This window comes from Clarias gariepinus, chromosome 13 (assembly GCF_024256425.1).
Source record: "Clarias gariepinus isolate MV-2021 ecotype Netherlands chromosome 13, CGAR_prim_01v2, whole genome shotgun sequence".
Lineage (NCBI taxonomy): Eukaryota > Metazoa > Chordata > Actinopteri > Siluriformes > Clariidae > Clarias > Clarias gariepinus.
This window is the reverse complement of record NC_071112.1, coordinates 11,155,794-11,173,490: the sequence shown is the minus strand read 5'-3', so window position 1 is coordinate 11,173,490 and position 17,697 is coordinate 11,155,794. Positions and strand designations below refer to the sequence as shown.

The window sequence follows — 17,697 nt, the reverse complement described above, 5'->3', positions numbered from 1 at the left end:
GCATGTCATAATGTTTCGAGGCAACACATATGGCCGACTTCAAACAAAATAAATACAATAATATGACGTCATGTTGAGTCCTGCTATTATAACTCTGTAGTCTTAGATATGATGCGCCATGACGTGCGGTGAACAGTAGAATGGATTGTGCCTTGCGGTGGTGACAGCTATTTACCTCTTTTATAGGTCTCGTGAGAGTTTCCAGGAATTTTTTTTGTCATAAAAATTGGTGGCTGAGCACTCATTCTTTAACATTATGTCTGTTAAGGCAAACATAGTATACAGCTAGGTTATAAATGATAACCATTTACTTGTAAAAATGAAAATCAGCTAATAATAAATGAAATATTAAATGCAGTCTGAGCTCTGTCTTTTCGTTACTAATAGAAACATCATAAATTGAAGAAACCAGAGTTTCATACCTAGTTAGAAAAACTTTCCTGCTTGCATGTTTCTTGGTCTCCTACTAGGTTTTATAGAAAACATTGTAGTGCATGTAGTACAGCCCATTTAAGTACAGTTGGTTTCTTTCTTGTTTTGGTATAAGGTAATTTTGCACTCTCTGATTTTTGGTATAATTATTTTAACATGTAGTTCTTTTACTATTAATTGGAAGCACTAGCATTTTTATTTATAATTAGAATACAACCAGTTTATTAGCAATATAAAAGGTTATTCTTATTTTCTTATCTCTAAGATATTTTGTACAGAAACAGGTATTTGAAAAATAATTATTCAGAATATATTATTAATATGATTAAATAAAAACACTTAAAACATAATTTAAAAACAAAAAAAATGTCTAATATAATTAGAAATGTTCTTGTAGACTAGTTCGTCTAGTCTAGTTTTTCTAGTGGTACATGGATATTTTTAACTTCACAAAAATGCAAAATGCCCAAATGCTAAGACCTACCCTGAGAGCTTAGTCTTATCTATATTGTGGCAATAAAAAAAATATTACAAATATAAGGACACAGAGGTGACCAGCACAATAGACTAAAAAGCTCTACCTCTCAGCCTGCTTTATATGTTTTTGTCAACTGGCGCCACCTCCAGGAACAGCTGCAGGAACACTGTGAGTTTGTCCAGCAAGCCAGGACAAAGTTTGAAGTGAATGAACGGAAAATAAATTAAAGTTCCACTTAGGATGAAGAGGGTCACATAAAGGTACTCAAGCTGAGGATCATCAATGATGGGTGCTAAAACGAGGAACACGGCCATCAGCAAGACCAAAATAGGGATAAAAATGGGTACCTGAAAAAAAAACCCACACACAAGCATTCTTAAATTTTTCTTCAGCTTTTTTTTCTGCTTTCTCTTCAAAAACATGATACACAATAATGACACATTGCTTTAACAAGATACCTCTCTCATTATAACTACTTTTAAAAGAATATAATTTGCTTTAAAAACATATGCAACAATTATTATAACCACAAAGGAATATTTTATAAAAAGGCAAATCACTTGAGATTCTTAAAAAAAATTATATATGATGTGCACAAATCAGGTAAAAGAATATATAAATAGTTCAGATTTATACAATCTGATTAAAAAAACATGTATTGTCATATGGAAAACTGAGATCATATTTATTTTCAATTCCCATTTTTGATGTGAACATTAGAGGGACCATATAAGCAAAATTCACTTTTTTGTCCATTCTGGACAGTCACGTCAGTCTCTGTATATGAGACTGATGAGAACAACATGTCCTTTTTTCTTTTTCATTTAAAAATAGCTTTTTCTTACCTTTCTCTTTTTAAAAGTTTCTGCTTTTCTAATTCATCTTTTAATTCAGGGTTCTAAATGCTCAGGGTTCTAAATGCTGAGCAAGAAAATGGTTGGACCCTAAGGTTAGAAAGTGGACGAAAAGGACGCTTAATTGTCCAGGGATACTCCAAGGTCGCAGGCAGTGACCAGCGCTCTACTGCGACAAAAAACAGCCTGGAGATTTTTGGTCTAGGAGGCCCACCACTCCAATCCTGTCAGGATTGGGTGGTATAGGCTGTTGTTAATGTCGTGGGCAGAAGAGGGCAGGAATAGGCGCAGGGGTGTTTTTGAACAAATGAGTCTTTATTCAGGATATAACCAAAACAGGACATGCTTAAGGATGAAACACAGACCCAAGCTAGGCATGAAGCTGAAAACAGGGACACGACGAGAGACTCGGAGAGACTAGAGACACGTGACTGGACTAGAGACACGAGACAGGAATAAGGCTAAAGACATGTCAATTAGCTAAGCATGGCAATTAGCTAAACATGTCCTTAGCCTAACACACACCTAGCTACACTTGCCAAATAGCTAAACACTAAAGACTAGGTACAACAAAAGCACAGATGCTAGGCTAAGGGGCACACAGGGGCTAGGCTAAGGGGCACACAGGGGCTAGGCTAAGGGGCACACAGAGGCTAACTACTTACCTGATCTCTAAGGCCATGTTCACACGGGCGTTAAGTTTTTGGATAAAGAACGTGCTCTGAACGTCCTAGACGTTTATGTTGCGTTTTGTAGTGGCGCTTGATTGACTTCTACACCGGCGTTCGTTTGTCTCTGCCTAACGTCAGCCTGCAGACTTCGTCTTCCTTGCGTTCGTTGGGATTTGAACGGCAAGAAAAAGCTGCATGTAACGTTTTTTTAATGCCGTATAAACGCGCAGCCGGACAAACGCACGTCACCAAAGCCCGTGTGAACACTCTCATTGACTACTATGTGTAGAAAACTCTCGCCGCTTGATCTGCCACTCATCCGGACGCTACGAACTCAAGAAAAACACACGATTTTAACACCCGTGTGAACAAGGCCTAACACACAACACAACAAGACTCAACACCGAATCAGCTCCACACACACTAGAACACCATAAACACATTTAGCCTGGGGACATGCTTAGTAGTTATGGGTTAACATGAAATACAAAATAACTATGAAGTAAACCAACATATAAACAAAGGAAAACAATACACAAAGCAAAATGCCCACTTAATTGACAGTACGTACAAACAATCAATGCTCGACCCAGTTTTACAGACTAATTAGCTTTTTATTGAAGATTTAACGACCTTCTGGAAAACTGAGTCTGCAAGACAAAAACTACAAAGGGCTAAACAGTGCCCTCTAGTGGCGATTCCTTACAAATCCAAAATCTGTAATTTGTACACCACCCATACACAGCACATCTTAAAAGTTTTAATACTGTTATTAAGGTTTTTTAAAATAATTTAAAAATTTAATAAACTAGATTTTTTTGTGTAAAAATATTAATAAAATTGTCTGATCGTAGCAGGTTTTAGTATTTTTTAAATACAACTTCAGACGAACAACAACATATGAAATTATTTTTAATTAAACAAAAATGACATGACAAAAGTGAAGACAAAAAGAAAGAAAAAACACGGGGGCAATACTGAGTACCCAGAATATTTCCTAAGATAGGAGCAGAGGATCAGATGGCTAAGGTTTTAGATCTGGGGATCTGAGGATCTGGGTTTGAGCCCTGCCATCAGGGGGTGGCCACAACCTATACTACCCAGCCATTGCATGCTGTGCCGGTCCCTGAGGCTGGCTAGAAAAATGGGAGGGTTGTGCCAGGAAGGGCATCTGGTGTAAAACCTGTGCCAAGCTGGGAATGTTGGCAGGGGATGGGATGGTCTGCTGTGGCGACCCCTTGATGGGAGCAGCCGAAATAAAGTTTAGAATATTTCCTATAATTAATAACAAAAAGGATATACAATATGGAAAGTATTGAATAGACAAATTAACATACTTTTTAGAAGTTGGACTTTTTTTAGATTTCATAAGCTATAAACTATAATTATTAAATTTAAAACTAGAAACGAGTTTCACCTTTTGAAGAATTTTTTTTCTGACAATTTTCCTTTTGGATTTCTGAAAATTATGAAAAATCATGATTTTTTCCCCCCCATTTTTTTGTGATGCATTACATACAGTACACTGCCATTTAAAAAACACACATGCACACATGCATGCACACACACAAACATGCAGACACTAGATCAGACACCACTCTTCTTGTCCAGCGAATCCCTGTTATCATGCAGCTACTCCTTACCAATTCAGCTACAATTCCCTTCTGCTCTGTCTTTCTGCCAGTCACCCTGGCCCTCATCATCGATTACAGTGCGTGCCTGCTCTTCCATGGCTTGCCACCTGTTCTTTTACAGTTGCCTGATGATGCTAAACAAACGTTAACACTGCCAATTTGCCTACTGCAGCAAGTAATACAGCAAACATGACTAAAAGATTTTGCACATATTTGCACAAAATAATTTGGTGGCATTTCCTCAAAACTGTGCTATTTTGCATCACATTTTCCGCACTACCTTTCCAACTAGGGCCGGTTCCCATTTTGACATGAGAGATGGAAAATAAGGTGGAAGGGGTGGTGTTTAAAAAAAAAAATATATATGTGTATATATATATATATATATATATACACACACACACACACACACACACACACACAGTATGGGCAGATGAAGACACTTTACTGCTCCTTCTGTGGCACAATATGATTTGCCTTATGGTGTCAGTATAGAAGACAAAAACGGTGGTCCGCTGTGCCAGCTTGTTGCCCAGTTCTTGGCAAAAAATAAATAAAGGAAAATAAATAAAAAAATGTAGCATGTTGGCCCCAAATTGCATCAGCCCACTGGAAAATTGTCTGGGTTTGCCAGATTACTTATTCAGCCTTGTCAGTGGCCTCAGAAAGAGATCAAGTATAGAGGAGTGGGCAGTGGGCATCATGTGGGCAGTGGTGGCTCAGAGGGCTAAGGCACTGAGTTACTAATCGGAAGATCTGCGGTTCGATCCCCAGCTTCACCAGGTTGCCACTTTTTGCCACTTGAGCAAGGCCCTTAACCCTAGCTGCTCCTTTAGGGAGAAGGCTGTATCATGGCTGACCCTGTGCTCTGACCCCAGTTACGCTGGGATATGCGAAGAATGAATTTCACTGTGCTGTAATGTATATGTGACAAATAAAGGCTTAACTTAAAAAAAAAAAAAAGAACAGAAGAGGTCCAAGAACTGAACCGTGTGGGACACAAGTGAATAATCTGAGTGGACAAGATGTGAATTCAATTAAATTTTTATTTGTATAGCGCTTTTAGCAATTGTCATTGCCGCAAAGCAGCTTTACACAGTCAAAAGAGTTATTTAAGTTTGTATGAAATTTGAATGTGTATGAATCAAAAATGGTCAGTTTGTCCCTGGTGAGCAAGCCGAGGGCGACAGTGGCAAGGAAAAACTCCCTGAGATGGTAATAGGAAGAAACCTTGAGAGGAACCAGACTCAACAGGGAACCCATCCTCATTTGGGTGAAACAGAAAGCAGTAAATGATCTGCATTTATACAGTGTGTTAGGTGGCAGGCAGTTCAGCTATAATAGCTGATGTTAATTGATGTTAATATGGAGTCCAGGTAGTTATTGAAGACTCAGGTAGACTTGTAGGAAGTTCCAGTCCTGAACTATCGAACTGTCAAGTCCCCAGAGAAACAGTTGCCAACACCAGTCGAGGCCAGTCGAATCCCCTTCATGTCACCTTATTTGACCGGCCTTTTAGGGAGAAGGCAAATCATTGCCATGCTGTGCCACAAAGATGGATTTTACTGTGTTTCATGGTTTACTGTGTCCAACACTGCTGAGAGTTACAGGATGATAAGCACAGATAACAGTTTGTCCGATATAGCAGCTTCTCAGTGGCGGACAGAAGGTAAGTCTCTGTGGAATGTGCCGCTTTGAACCTAGATTGGTCAGGATCATTGAGGGTTTTCTGTGAGAGATAAAGAGACATTTAATTGTCTAAACTGTGTTCGAGACTTGTAGAGAGAAATGTGGGAACTGATCCCGGCCGATGTCTGCTGGATCCAGCTTAGGGTTTTTGAGGATGATACGGAAAGGATGATGATAGTTGGGGAAGGGATGGAAGTCTTGTTAAATGGCCTGGAGCATTATTGAAGGGATTGGTCAAACAGGTGGGATTGGAGGATGAGATTACATGGATGTCTGGTACATGTTAGGTTGGAAAAATGTGCTGAAATATGATGTAGGTATAGGGGTCGACCTGAAGGTCTGGCAGATTTTTTCAATCTTCCCATCATAAAAGTTATCAAAGTTATGAAAGGTCATCAGCAGTGAAGGACACAAAAATGCTGTTGTTCTCACGAGGGCCATGTGCAGATGCTTTCAGCTTTTCCCTGCAAAAGTTAGTTTTAGCAGAAGTTGCTTCACATGAGAATTTAAAAAGGAGAAGATGGTAAGAGACAAGATCAACATCAAGCTGTGATGTTTTTTCCACCTTCTCTCTATCGTTCTTAATTTTCTTCAATTGATGTGCAGTACATCTGTTATTCAAGGACCAGGGCAAATCTTCCTTGTTTAAGAAGACAAAGGGCATATGAGGTCCATGGATGAGAAAAACGGGAGAAAAGTATCTCTTATAGGAATGAGTCATGGTCTAAGAGGGATTACACAGAGGAAGACACAGTGGAAAGGGAGATCGAGTGCTTGTTTAGAAGCACTCGGGTAGAAGAGAAATGTTGATAGTTGGTTTTAGGCAGGATAGAAAGGATGCTGGTGAAGGATACCAGGTGATGATCAGAGGTGGGAAGTGGGATAGCAGTGATGTCAATAACTGGACAGGGGCAGCAGAAACCCAGTCCTACCAATTTCCGTCGCTTGTGTGTGGAAGGGCAGCTGTTAACTGTTAGTGAGAAGGAATTAAGAAGAGGAAGAAAAAAAGAGGATTGAAGCATGTTAGAGGGGAGGTTAAAATCTCCAAATACAGTGAGAGGAGTGGTGTCAGAAGGGAAAAGAAGCGTGTCCATTCCTTCAAGAAAGTGTCCCAGGGGATCAGGAGAGCGGTAGATAACACTGTGGAGGTTGATTGGAGACGTTACCTTATGAGCATGAACTTCAAATGATGAAATGATTTGAGACAGGGGGAGAGGTGTGAAGGACCGTCTCCTAGGCAACCGCAGACCTGTAAGACCACCTCTGCCAGTTTCTTGTGGGGTATGAGAGAACACATAGACAGAGGATAGAGCAGGGGGTGTAGCTGAGTTCTGTGGAGATATCCAGGACTCTGTTAGTGCCAGAATATTTACATTTTAGCGGGAAGCTTGGGCATTTTTCAGTTTAAGAAGTGTTTATATTAAAAATAATGTACAGAACATAGGTGGGTTAAAAAGGGGGTATTCTAGTATCTGCATTCTAATTGGCTAGAAAAATGCACTTTTGTGGGTTAAACCCTTGGTTCAACTTAGGTTGCTGTAAAGTGCTATACAAATCAATGTTGATTAAACATTTTTTTGATAAAGATGGTCAAGGATGGCTTAAAACTACAGACAGTGAAATGAAATATTTGAAAAATGAGTAAAACAGAAACAAAATCAAGCAGAATGCATGATCTAAGTTGTTTTAGCTTCAACCTTTACAAACACCTTCTGATGACCTATAAAACTTACATTAAGTAGTTTTAAAGGAGTATAATTGGCTCATCATAAATAATTTCATGAATATTATGCACAGGTGTTCCTAATAATGACACCTAGAGTTTATATGGGAATGTAATTTCGTGTATATATTTTAATTTTTTAAATAATTTTAATCATCATATTTAAATTAATTATCTTTCATATACTTCCACTGTTGATAAAAATCTGTTACAATACAATCTGTTTATACAATCAGTCTCACCTTGTATGCTTGTGGAAGATCAGACTTTTTGATTTTTAGATAGAGAAGTCCAGATACTGTAACTCCATAGAAAAACCAGGAGGTAAAGCTGCAGGTTAGAGTAGAATTAGAGAAACAGATAAAAAAAAGAAAAAAAAGTTGATCATTAAATGCATTTCCTAAACTATTTTAGAAAATAGTTTTCCCTTATATTATTGAGTTTCGCCTAATTTTTTTTGTTTGATTGATCGCAGTATTTATACATTTATATGATCCTAATTGTAAACAGGCAATCATAACAGTTACATGACAGCAATTTTTTGTATAGTTATATTTCATAGCTAAAATTATTGTTCACTAAATTAATATTTTTATTCAGAGGCAGTTATATATGTTTTGTTCTTGGTATATTATACATGCTACTGTATAATATATTCTGTACCCTTTGTAGCCATAATAACGTACAGTGCAGAAGGGTCAAATAATTGGTATTTATCAAATAAACCTTGAAATTACTTGAACTGGTTTAGGGCCTGTCTAATGAATTATAAAGAAAGGATAACCTAAATGGACAGTGCTGAACTGTAAAAGTCATGGAAGAAATGTGTTAGTGAGGCTATAACAGGGATTCATTTATACCCATGTTACCCGGTATCACCCAAATGCAGATGCGATCTAGTTCCTCTGTGCCAGGCGTTTGTCTTTGCCAAATCTGGCTTGCTCTTTAAGGACAATTTGATAAAGATATAAACATAAAAGTCTATTTATTTATTCATTATTTTTTATCCATGGAAACTATTCCCTTTGGTGTTCAGGGCACTTCACCTACAATCCTCCATTTAATCCATCTCTTTAACCAGGCTTGGGACAAATGCCAATTAGCCTACCCTGCATGTAAAGCACTATACAATAAAATGTAATTTAATTGAATCTGGGGTTGCTTCACTTGGTCGGGTCCAAGCTCAGCAAAGTTATGTAGCAATAAAATTTGGTTCCTGTTTACCTGAATGTATTGAATAACCATTTACTTAGTGAAATTTTTCTTTCTTTTGTGAAAAATTAATTATTCACGCATGTTCCAGTATTTCAGATAATGACAGCGTGGTTCTGGAAGCATGAGGAATAATTTTCACACATGAATTGTTTACATTGCTTGCTGTAATGAAAGCTAAAGCTGGTTAATTACTCACTCACTCATCGTCCATACCCGGGTCACGGGTGGCCTGGAGCCTATCCCAGGAGACTTAGGGCACGAGGCAGGGCACACCCTGGACAGGGTGCTAATCCATCACAGGGCACACACACTTACACACACTCACATGCTCATTTACACACTACAGGCAATTTGGGAACGCCAATTAGCCTAACCTGCATGTCTTTGGACTGTGGGAGGAAACCGGAGTACCCGGAGGAAACCCACCAGGCACGGGGAGAACATGCAAACTCCACTCACACAGAGACGGGAATTGAGCCTGGCCGGGAGTCAAAAAACACTGTTGCATGACGACAGTGCTAACCACTACACCTCCGTGCCACCTGATGGGTAATTAATAGAAATCTTATAGTATTTGACCAGGCAGTCTATTTAATGTGCTTGTACTCTAAGTGACGCTGCAAATGTTACATGTATCCATACCTGAATAAGTTGATTATTTTTTGGAAGTCTCCAGGAATGAGCACAATTAAAGAAATGATAGTGGTAAAAATAAGTGATGGAGTGGGAGTGAGGCGTTGCACATGGGCCATGGACAGGATGCCTGGCTAAAGAAACAATAAAACAGTTATTACATTGTATTACAAAACGTCTCGGGTTACTTTGCTGTAACCCTGTTCCCTGAAAAGGCGGGAACGAGATGCTGCATGAAAACGCTATGGGAAACATCTTGTCATGTTGCCGGTTGTGAAGCATGTGTGTATCAAACACGCCAAATTTTGGCTTATATAACCTCGGTCGGGTGACGTCATCTGATGAGACGCACCTGCAGGTTATAAATAGGAGTGAACCGGAAACATTCCTCAGATTGGTTTGTCTGAACGGACGTCCGGTCACGTAGGCAGTGCGGCATTGGGACGCAGCATCTCGTTCCCGCCTTTTCAGGGAACAGGGTTACAGCAAAGTAACCCGAGACGTTCCCTTTCAAAGGCTACACTCGATGCTGCGTGAAAACGCTATGGGAACGAGAATACCAACGCCGCCGCACTGCAAGTGTCTGGACCCCAAGGTTGTGTGGCATGTGCGCACAAGGCCGAAAAGGTCTCAGAACTATATCTGGGAAGCTAACTCGAGGACCTGTGAGCCCGGAGTGGCATGATCATCCAGATTACAAATGTGTGCGGAGAGGACCAACTCTCCGCATCACAGACTTGCTGCAAAGGAATACCTCTTGCTAGTGCAATTGATGAGGCGATTCCCCTGGTTGAATGAACCCTGATTCCTAGAGGCGAAGTGAACCCACGCGCCTCATAGGAGAGGGCAATAGCATCTCTCACGGAGCTTGCGGCTTCAAAACATGTAAAAGCTGCTCTGACTTACGCCACTGGCTAATGCGGTGGATGTAAATCTGAAGAGCACGTACTGGACACAGTAAGTGATGTCTCTCCTGCTCCGAAACTGTAAAGGCGGAGGACAGAAGGCTTCAAAACAATAGGATGCATGTTGGCAAATGTGTGCGGAGAGGACCAACCCTCCGTGTCACATACTTGCTGCAAGGGAATACCTCTTGCTAATGCAATTGATGAGGCGATTCCCCTGGTTGAATGAGCCCTGATTCCTAGAGGCGAAGTGAGCCCACGCGCCTCATAGGAGAGGGCAATAGCTGTCCGCTCCTCTTAGAGAGGTAACACCATTTAGAAAAACCATCTTAAGGGTCAGAAACCTGAGGCGCTGACTCTAGTGGTTCAACAAGGGGCACAAGCCAGAGGACAAAAAAAATTTTTTTTTTTTTTTTTTTTTTTTTGCAGAAACTCCAGCACTGAAACAATTCGGCAGTGGACTGGGTCTACCTGCTTCGTCATGCACCAACTTTTCAAATACATTCTATTTGAGGGGAGGCAGTCCTAGTACTTAGAATAGTCTCAATTACGCTGGCTGGAAGACCAGCTTGACTTAGAGTCGGAGAGTAGTAAAGGGGACATTTGCTGATCTTGCGAGTCAAAGAGGTCCACCTATGCTACATGAAATTTTCCCAGAATGTAAATCGCCCTGAGGGACAGGAGTCTGGTGCGCTAGCTATTTAGCGGCGCGAGCACAGTCAGCCCTGGCGATTAATATATGAGACTGCCATAGTGTTGTCCACCCGCACTAGGACATGGTAGTCTCAACTGCTGGAGGAAGTGCTTTAGGGCCTGAAATAGAGCCATGATTTTGAGGCAATTGATGTGCCGCGCAAAAAGATGGCCTCTCCAGCTCCCTTGGGCTGGACGGTCATTTAAGACCGCACCCCAGCCCACGAGGGAAGCGTCTGTCGTTAGCATCTGTGACGACAAGACGAACTTAGAGTGGGACCCAGAGTCAGAAACCGGGGTCTGAACCACATAGGAAGGGTACGAAGCACCTGGCGCGTAGCCCTTATTGGGGATTGGCCCTAGAGTAAAATCCCCTGGTTCTTAGCCACAACTGAAATGCTCTCATGTGCAGAAGGTCCAAAGGTGTCACCGTGGATACAGCTGCCATGAGAGCTAAGATCTCTGAAAGTGAAGGTCACTTTCTGGTCTAGCTTGATTTCCTTGACGGTGTTGAGAATGGATTCGACACGAGCGGGAGACAGCTGTGCCCGCTTACGCCCAAATTCCATGTGACACCCAAAAATGTTGTCCTCTAAACAGGAAAGAGCATGCTTTCATGGCATTGGATCTCAATCCTAGGAAACAAAGATTAGCTAGAACGACATGCTGATGTCGAAGCGCTAGCTTCTGAGACTGGGCCAGCCAGTCATGTAATTCAATACGGATGCTCTGGAGTCGTAAGAGCCAGAACTACATCCATGTATTTTGTGTATGTGCGGGTGAAAAAGCTAGACCAAATGGAAGGACCCGATACTGGTAAGCTTCGTCCCCGAAAGCGAACCTCAGGAACCTCCTGTGTTGTGGCAATATTTCCATTGATTTATTTTTAGATAGCGGTAAGGCCCGCAAAATCTAAAAAATTGTACTCAGCCCCCCGTTCCTCTTGCACTTTCCGGTTTCGTGGAGGTGGAGACCCCGCCATTGAAACGCGGTGATGTGAGAACTGAATCCTGTAGTTTCTCTGTACAGTGCTTAGTGCCCAAGGAGATATACTTGGCAGTAGCTTCCACGCTGCCAGTTTCTCAGAAAGGGGCAAAGCTCAGCGGCTTGGTTAAACGGGGGGGATGTTAGATGTTCGGCATCCTGAAACACAGCAGGAAAAACCCGAAGAACTAACAATTTTATTGAAGACTGGAGTTGCCCGAAACACCAGCGGTGGCGGAGCAAGAACACCAACCTCCTGGGGGTGCCAGGGAGAACACTTCATTCTTTAAAAGGAATTCTGCGTGCCTCTCCCCATTGGGGGGGGGGGGGCACCCCCCACGATCCTGTTGAACCTCAGGGCTTCTTTGTAAAGACAATATGCCAGTCTGACCTCTTTTGACGCGGATCTCTTCTTGTGTGTTTCATGCCTCGCAACAGTCAGACCCGGTCGAGACTGGGTGGCCGACAGTCCCGACTCTTGAGCAAGGCGGGGAAGGAATTTCCCGAAGGCTTGTTATATAACTCCGCCTCATGAACCTAGTGGCGATCGAGTTAACGACATCGCCAAGTAGGCCGGGAGGCGAGATGGGGCATCGAGGAGGAATACACGATCCTTTTCCTTAATGTCCCTGAGATTCAACCACAAGTGCCTCTCCGCGGAGACCATAGCAGCCATAAAACGGCCGATAGCACGAGCCGTCTGCTTTGTTGCACGAAGAGACAAGTCTGTGGCCCGGCGTAAATCCAGTACGCCTTACCTTGCAGAGCCCCGCCAGTACTCAAGTCTTTCAGCAGGTCAGCCTGGTAGGCGTGCAAAACCGCCCTGGTGTGCAATGGAGCACCAACCTGACCTGCTGCCTGAAAAGCTTTTCCCTCCAGGGAAGATAAAAGTCTACACAGCTTGAAAGGAAGTAATAGCTTTTCAGGAAGGATGATGTCCCAGAAGAGAGATAGCCTGGAAGCGTCTCTTCTATCTGGGAGTCATCATATAATTCCGCGTTTCTACCTCAATTATATTTAAATAAATAAATAAGTTGATGGCAGGAAAACACGGGATGAATACAGCTTACTCCATGAAAGGGTTAACTTATATGGAGATTGCTAAGAAAAAGGGGGGGAGAGCGTCGTTGAGGCTCCGCCCCCGGCCACCCGACAGAACCTGCCGTCTATTTTTTTTTTTTTTTTTTAAGTGCTTAGAGCTATTATCATCTCCGCGAAAGCAAGAGAGGATGTTTATCCTTGCCCATTCACAAGAAGCGCGGCGCGCGCTTGCGAGCGGACAGAGGGATTTCCCGATCCGATGAGAACGCGAAAGAAAGGAGTTTTAAATCCGTTTCTCACTGCTCTGCCGGATGCACGTGTTTAAGCCCCAGGAATGCGCGGCGGCTCGGAATGCGAGGCGCGCGCGTAGCACTTAATCGAAGCAGTAAAGTGTAGAGATCGCCCTCCGATCTGGATTATACACACGGAGGGACATCTCGTTTAAAACTCTACCATATCGGTGAGTTAAACACTTTCTTATTTTGCTGGTTTAAACACACACGCAAACATAACAAGGTCAGTGAAGACAAAAGATCTGAGGAATGTTTCCGGTTCACTCCTATTTATAACCTGCAGGTGCGTCTCATCAGATGACCGAGGTTATATAAGCCAAAATTTGGCGTGTTTGATACACACATGCTTCACAACCGGCAACATGACAAGATGTTTCCCATAGCGTTTTCACGCAGCATCGAGTGTAGCCTTTGAAAGGGAACTCTCTTACATTAAAGCTCAAATCAAAGGGGCATTAATTTAATAAAAATACACAGAGTGCATATTAATTTTTATTTAATTGTCGGTTTGTTTGTTTGTTTTAGTAGATGGGTGGGGAGTGGGTAAATACATGTGGTTTAATAGATTTTTTTTTTCACTTACCATGTGACCTTCTCGGGCAGCTACAAAACAAATTCGCCCTCCAGCGAAGAACGATCCATTCAGTGTGCCAAAAGAAGACAATGCTGCTGCAATGGACATCACCCAGCCCCAGCTACCCAGCACCTTATTTCTGATAACAGAGAAAGGATGCTGAAATTCAGTGGGTCATTTTTCAATAATGCATGAATTAATTTAATGATGTTTTAAAGGTTTCACCTGCGTTATCTTTAGCGATTGCAAGCTAAAATGACCTACCCCCAAGTAACTGCTATAGCATTGGACACCATCATCTCTTTAGGGGTCAAGACAGCCAGATAACTGATATTGACCAGCAAGTAGAATATTGTTACCATGGGGATGGCAATCATTATTGCCCGGGGGAGATTTACCTTACACAAATACATATAATGTAAAGTTTAGTAAAAATTTTTACTTAGTTTTAGCTGTCAACTTAGATTTTTGTTTCTTTCTAAGAAAACCTTAAACAAGCACATTTCAACATTTAATACTGTACCATTTCCTTCTAATCTTTGTCACATATACATTGAATTGATTTATAATCCTACTATCTGATAGGGTTTGTATAGACTAGTCATCTATACTAGTCAAACAGCAAGGAAGGTAATAAAGAAAACAAATGAATACAGTTTGTTTGTCTGGAAATGTTTCAAACTAGATAAAATCAGTTCTTCAGTCAACCACTTGAATACATTGTAAAAGGTTTTTCTAAAATTCCTTTCTTCATCTTATCTATTAACACTTTAAACTCCAAAGACCACACTCAGCTAGTTTATAGCCAGATCGGTGGTATACGTCTCCTCAAACACATTTCCAGATGCTACTGAGGCCAGAGTTAAAAATCCCAGAGTTGAATATTTCTGCCTTATGTCATTGCAAAAAGGCATTACTTTTTTGTTGCTACTTCTGGCTTCCTCATTACAGATCTAATCCACAGTACAGTATACTGTATGTTCTTAAAGTGCTTATAAGTGCTGTATGAATAAAATGAAATTTAAACAACTTTATCTTTGTTCCTGTATATCTATATTGATCAACAATTGAGTATACATTATCAAATAAAAATATGAAAGAAAGTGAAATATACAGTATTAATATGTCAACTGAATATTTTATATCAAAATAAAATCTCATACAACTTACCTCTGGCTTTTTGACCTCTTCAAGCACAAAGTTTAAACTGTACCATCCTGCAAAAGACCAAAGTCCCTGATACAGTGCCATTCCAATCTGACTGACACCCAAAGTTGTACCCTGAAAGGAAATGTCTGGAGGTCCGAGGCTTTCCAGGCCATTTTGGGCCATAGTTACTATTCCACCAATAACAATCACCATCAGGCCCACAACTTTGGCCACCAGAAAGATAAGCTGAATGGCCATTGCGAAGCGAACATTCAGTATATTGACAGTAGCCACCACGAAAATGCATGCCGCTGCTATACATTTTACCACCAATGTAGGTGGCGTGCAGCCTGCATAAAAAGGAGCCACAGCATACTGAGCAAAGCTCAATGCTATAGCTGCAACACCTCCTGGCTTCACCACAATTATAAATGTGAATGCCACAAAGAATGCTGGTAGGGATCCATAGATTCTCAGGATGTAGATAAATTCACCTCCAGATTCTCTGAAGATGGTACCGAGCTCTACATAAGTAAGCGCAGCACATAGAGTCACCAGGCCACACACAGCCCAGATGATCAAGCTTGCTCCAGGACTTCCAACATGGAACATCACAAACTGGGGGGACATAAAGATCCCCGATCCAATCATAGTGCCTGCGACCAGAGATACTGCACTAATTAACCCTACCTCCCGCTTCAGCTTCAGCTTTTCCTCAACGTTGCTTGCCATCACGCTGTCGTGTATGTAAAATGAGCTAATATATCTTGCAGTACAAGAAAAGATCTGAAGCACAGGCAATGAGATACTAAGTACAAAGTGTTTCTGATTAAATATTAACATTTATGGGAGCTACATGTAAACCACTGTATGTAGGGCAACCTTGAAAAGTATGTTTAAAGGCATCTATCTGTATAAGAAGCATGTGATAAATTGTGGCAAGGAGCTTGTTGCAATATAAAAAAACACTTGGTGCAATGAGGAAAAGTGACTACAAAGTGATATACTGTATTATGCATCGTCATTGTTGTGCCAAAGCGGCTCTTGATTGCACTTCCCATTGGCCTCAGTATGTCTCACGCCAGTAATCACTCACTAGGATGCCAAATTTCACAATAATTAACACCCATACTTAACTTGGAGTTTTTTAATAATTGGTTACAAATTTTTTTCTTATCATTTGTGCCATGTGTGGTATTTCTTTAAATCTTTTTGCCTCATTTCCACAGTGTATGTTTATTCTTGGTTTCCTTGGTGTGCTTGTTATTTGTTAGCACATTACTAAATAAATATATCTGCATGTGCATCCACTATCACTTGTAATTCATGACATGCATTTGATGCTCTTCAAAGTGTAGACATTGCAAAAGAATCTTGTCTCTTGTCACATTCTAAATTTTATAGCAAATCCCTTTATCTAGGATTATTGTGATGCCTGGAAATCAAAATGGAAGACAGAGGGACAGAAAACAAAAGCAAGAAGACCTAATTGATAGGCTAAGGAGTCAAAAACCTGCATTGCCAAGCATTTTTCTCACCAACGTTAGATTCAGCGATTCAAAATGGATAAACTAAAACTGCTGACTGCTGCAAACAGCTTTGTTCATGATTGCTGCATGATGAAAACTAGCTTCAACCACAAACCGTGGGGGCTGTGCATTCACATGCTCAATGATTGGTGCACTAACTGCAAAATCTCAGTTCTCTCGATCATGAATTTATTTTCAGTTTAATGCAGACCCTTTTACTTACCATGAGAGCTTATATCAATATTTAATGCTGTTGTTTACATTCCACCACCATAACACGCTAATGTTAGCATAGCTCTGAACCCCTTACTAGGAGTGCTTTGCAAACTGGCAATTATTTGAGCAACAACACTTAAAAGAGTATACAGGAACTGTTCTCTTTTGCATTATGCATCTAAGCCTTTCCTAACCAGAAACTCTGGATAACAAAAGAAGTCCAGTCATTCCTTAAAGCCCTACTCACTTATCGTCCATTCTGCTTTATCCTGTATTCAGGGTCGTGGGGAGCCTGGAGCCAATCCTAGGAGGCTTATGGCACAAGGCGGGGACAGGGTGCCAATCCATCACAGGGCACACACACATACTGTACTATGAGCAATTTGGGAACATCAGTTAACCTAACCTACATGTCTTTGGAATGTGGGAGGAAACCCACCAAGCACAGGGAGAACACGCAAACTCCATGCACACAGAGACGGTAATCGAGTTTAGCCGGGAATTGAACCAGGACCTTGGAGGTGCAAGGCGACAGTGCTAACCACTACACCACCGTGCCACCTCTTGATAGTACATTGCAAATATATTGACAAAAAAGTTGTACTGTACCATCAGTTAATATACAAAAAGTATACTAAATTTACCAATTTTTGGAATTAAACTTTAAACATACTTAAAATAATTCAGTTATAGGCCACTTTCAAAAATATACTTTAAGGTTGGCATAATTTCCAAAGCACATCATTTCCAAAGCACACTTATTTAAACTTCGTTTTTCAATTTATTTTTGGCATATTAAAAAATATGCTTGAAATAGTCATACATTGAATTGTACAAAAATTTACAAAAAGTATACATTAGAATACAAATTTTAATATACGGTTGTCTACTGTAAGTATATTTTAAAACTAGATTTAAATTTGACTCAACTTGTTCCTATTTATGCATAAATTTAGTGCACTACTCATTTTTGCGCACTGAAAC

At 40.9% G+C, this 17,697-nt stretch overlaps 1 protein-coding gene across 3 annotated transcripts; it reads right to left on the bottom strand.

Annotated features, from left to right (window-relative positions):
• Positions 1-337: 337 nt before the first annotated feature.
• LOC128536218 (b(0,+)-type amino acid transporter 1-like) lies at positions 338-16,395 on the bottom strand. Of its 3 annotated transcripts, none has more exons than XM_053510391.1 (7): positions 14,990-16,395; positions 14,084-14,217; positions 13,829-13,958; positions 9,339-9,463; positions 7,724-7,811; positions 6,925-7,089; positions 338-1,257 (listed from the first exon to the last, which is right to left on the bottom strand). In XM_053510391.1, the coding sequence occupies exons 1-7, from the start codon at positions 15,809-15,811 to the stop codon at positions 1,027-1,029; spliced, it is 1,695 nt and encodes a 564-aa protein (XP_053366366.1). In that variant the 5' UTR covers positions 15,812-16,395; the 3' UTR covers positions 338-1,026. The 3 variants fall into 3 exon arrangements, with proteins under 3 accessions (XP_053366366.1, XP_053366368.1, XP_053366367.1); XM_053510393.1 differs by having other exon boundaries at positions 15,659-16,393; XM_053510392.1 differs by lacking the exon at positions 6,925-7,089 and having other exon boundaries at positions 14,990-16,389.
• Positions 16,396-17,697: the final 1,302 nt, after the last annotated feature.

What these genes read in the sequence shown, in the direction of transcription:
- LOC128536218 (XM_053510391.1), bottom strand. Translation starts at nt 15,811, where the DNA reads ATGTTAATATTTAATCAGAAACACTTTGTACTTAGTATCTCATTGCCT. An exon ending in GCTATAGCAGTTACTTGGGG is followed by an intron (nt 13,959 to 14,083) that starts GTAGGTCATTTT and finishes CTCTGTTATCAG; the next exon opens with AAATAAGGTGCTGGGTAGCT. An exon ending in CTGCCCGAGAAGGTCACATG is followed by an intron (nt 9,464 to 13,828) that starts GTAAGTGAAAAA and finishes TTGTTTCTTTAG; the next exon opens with CCAGGCATCCTGTCCATGGC.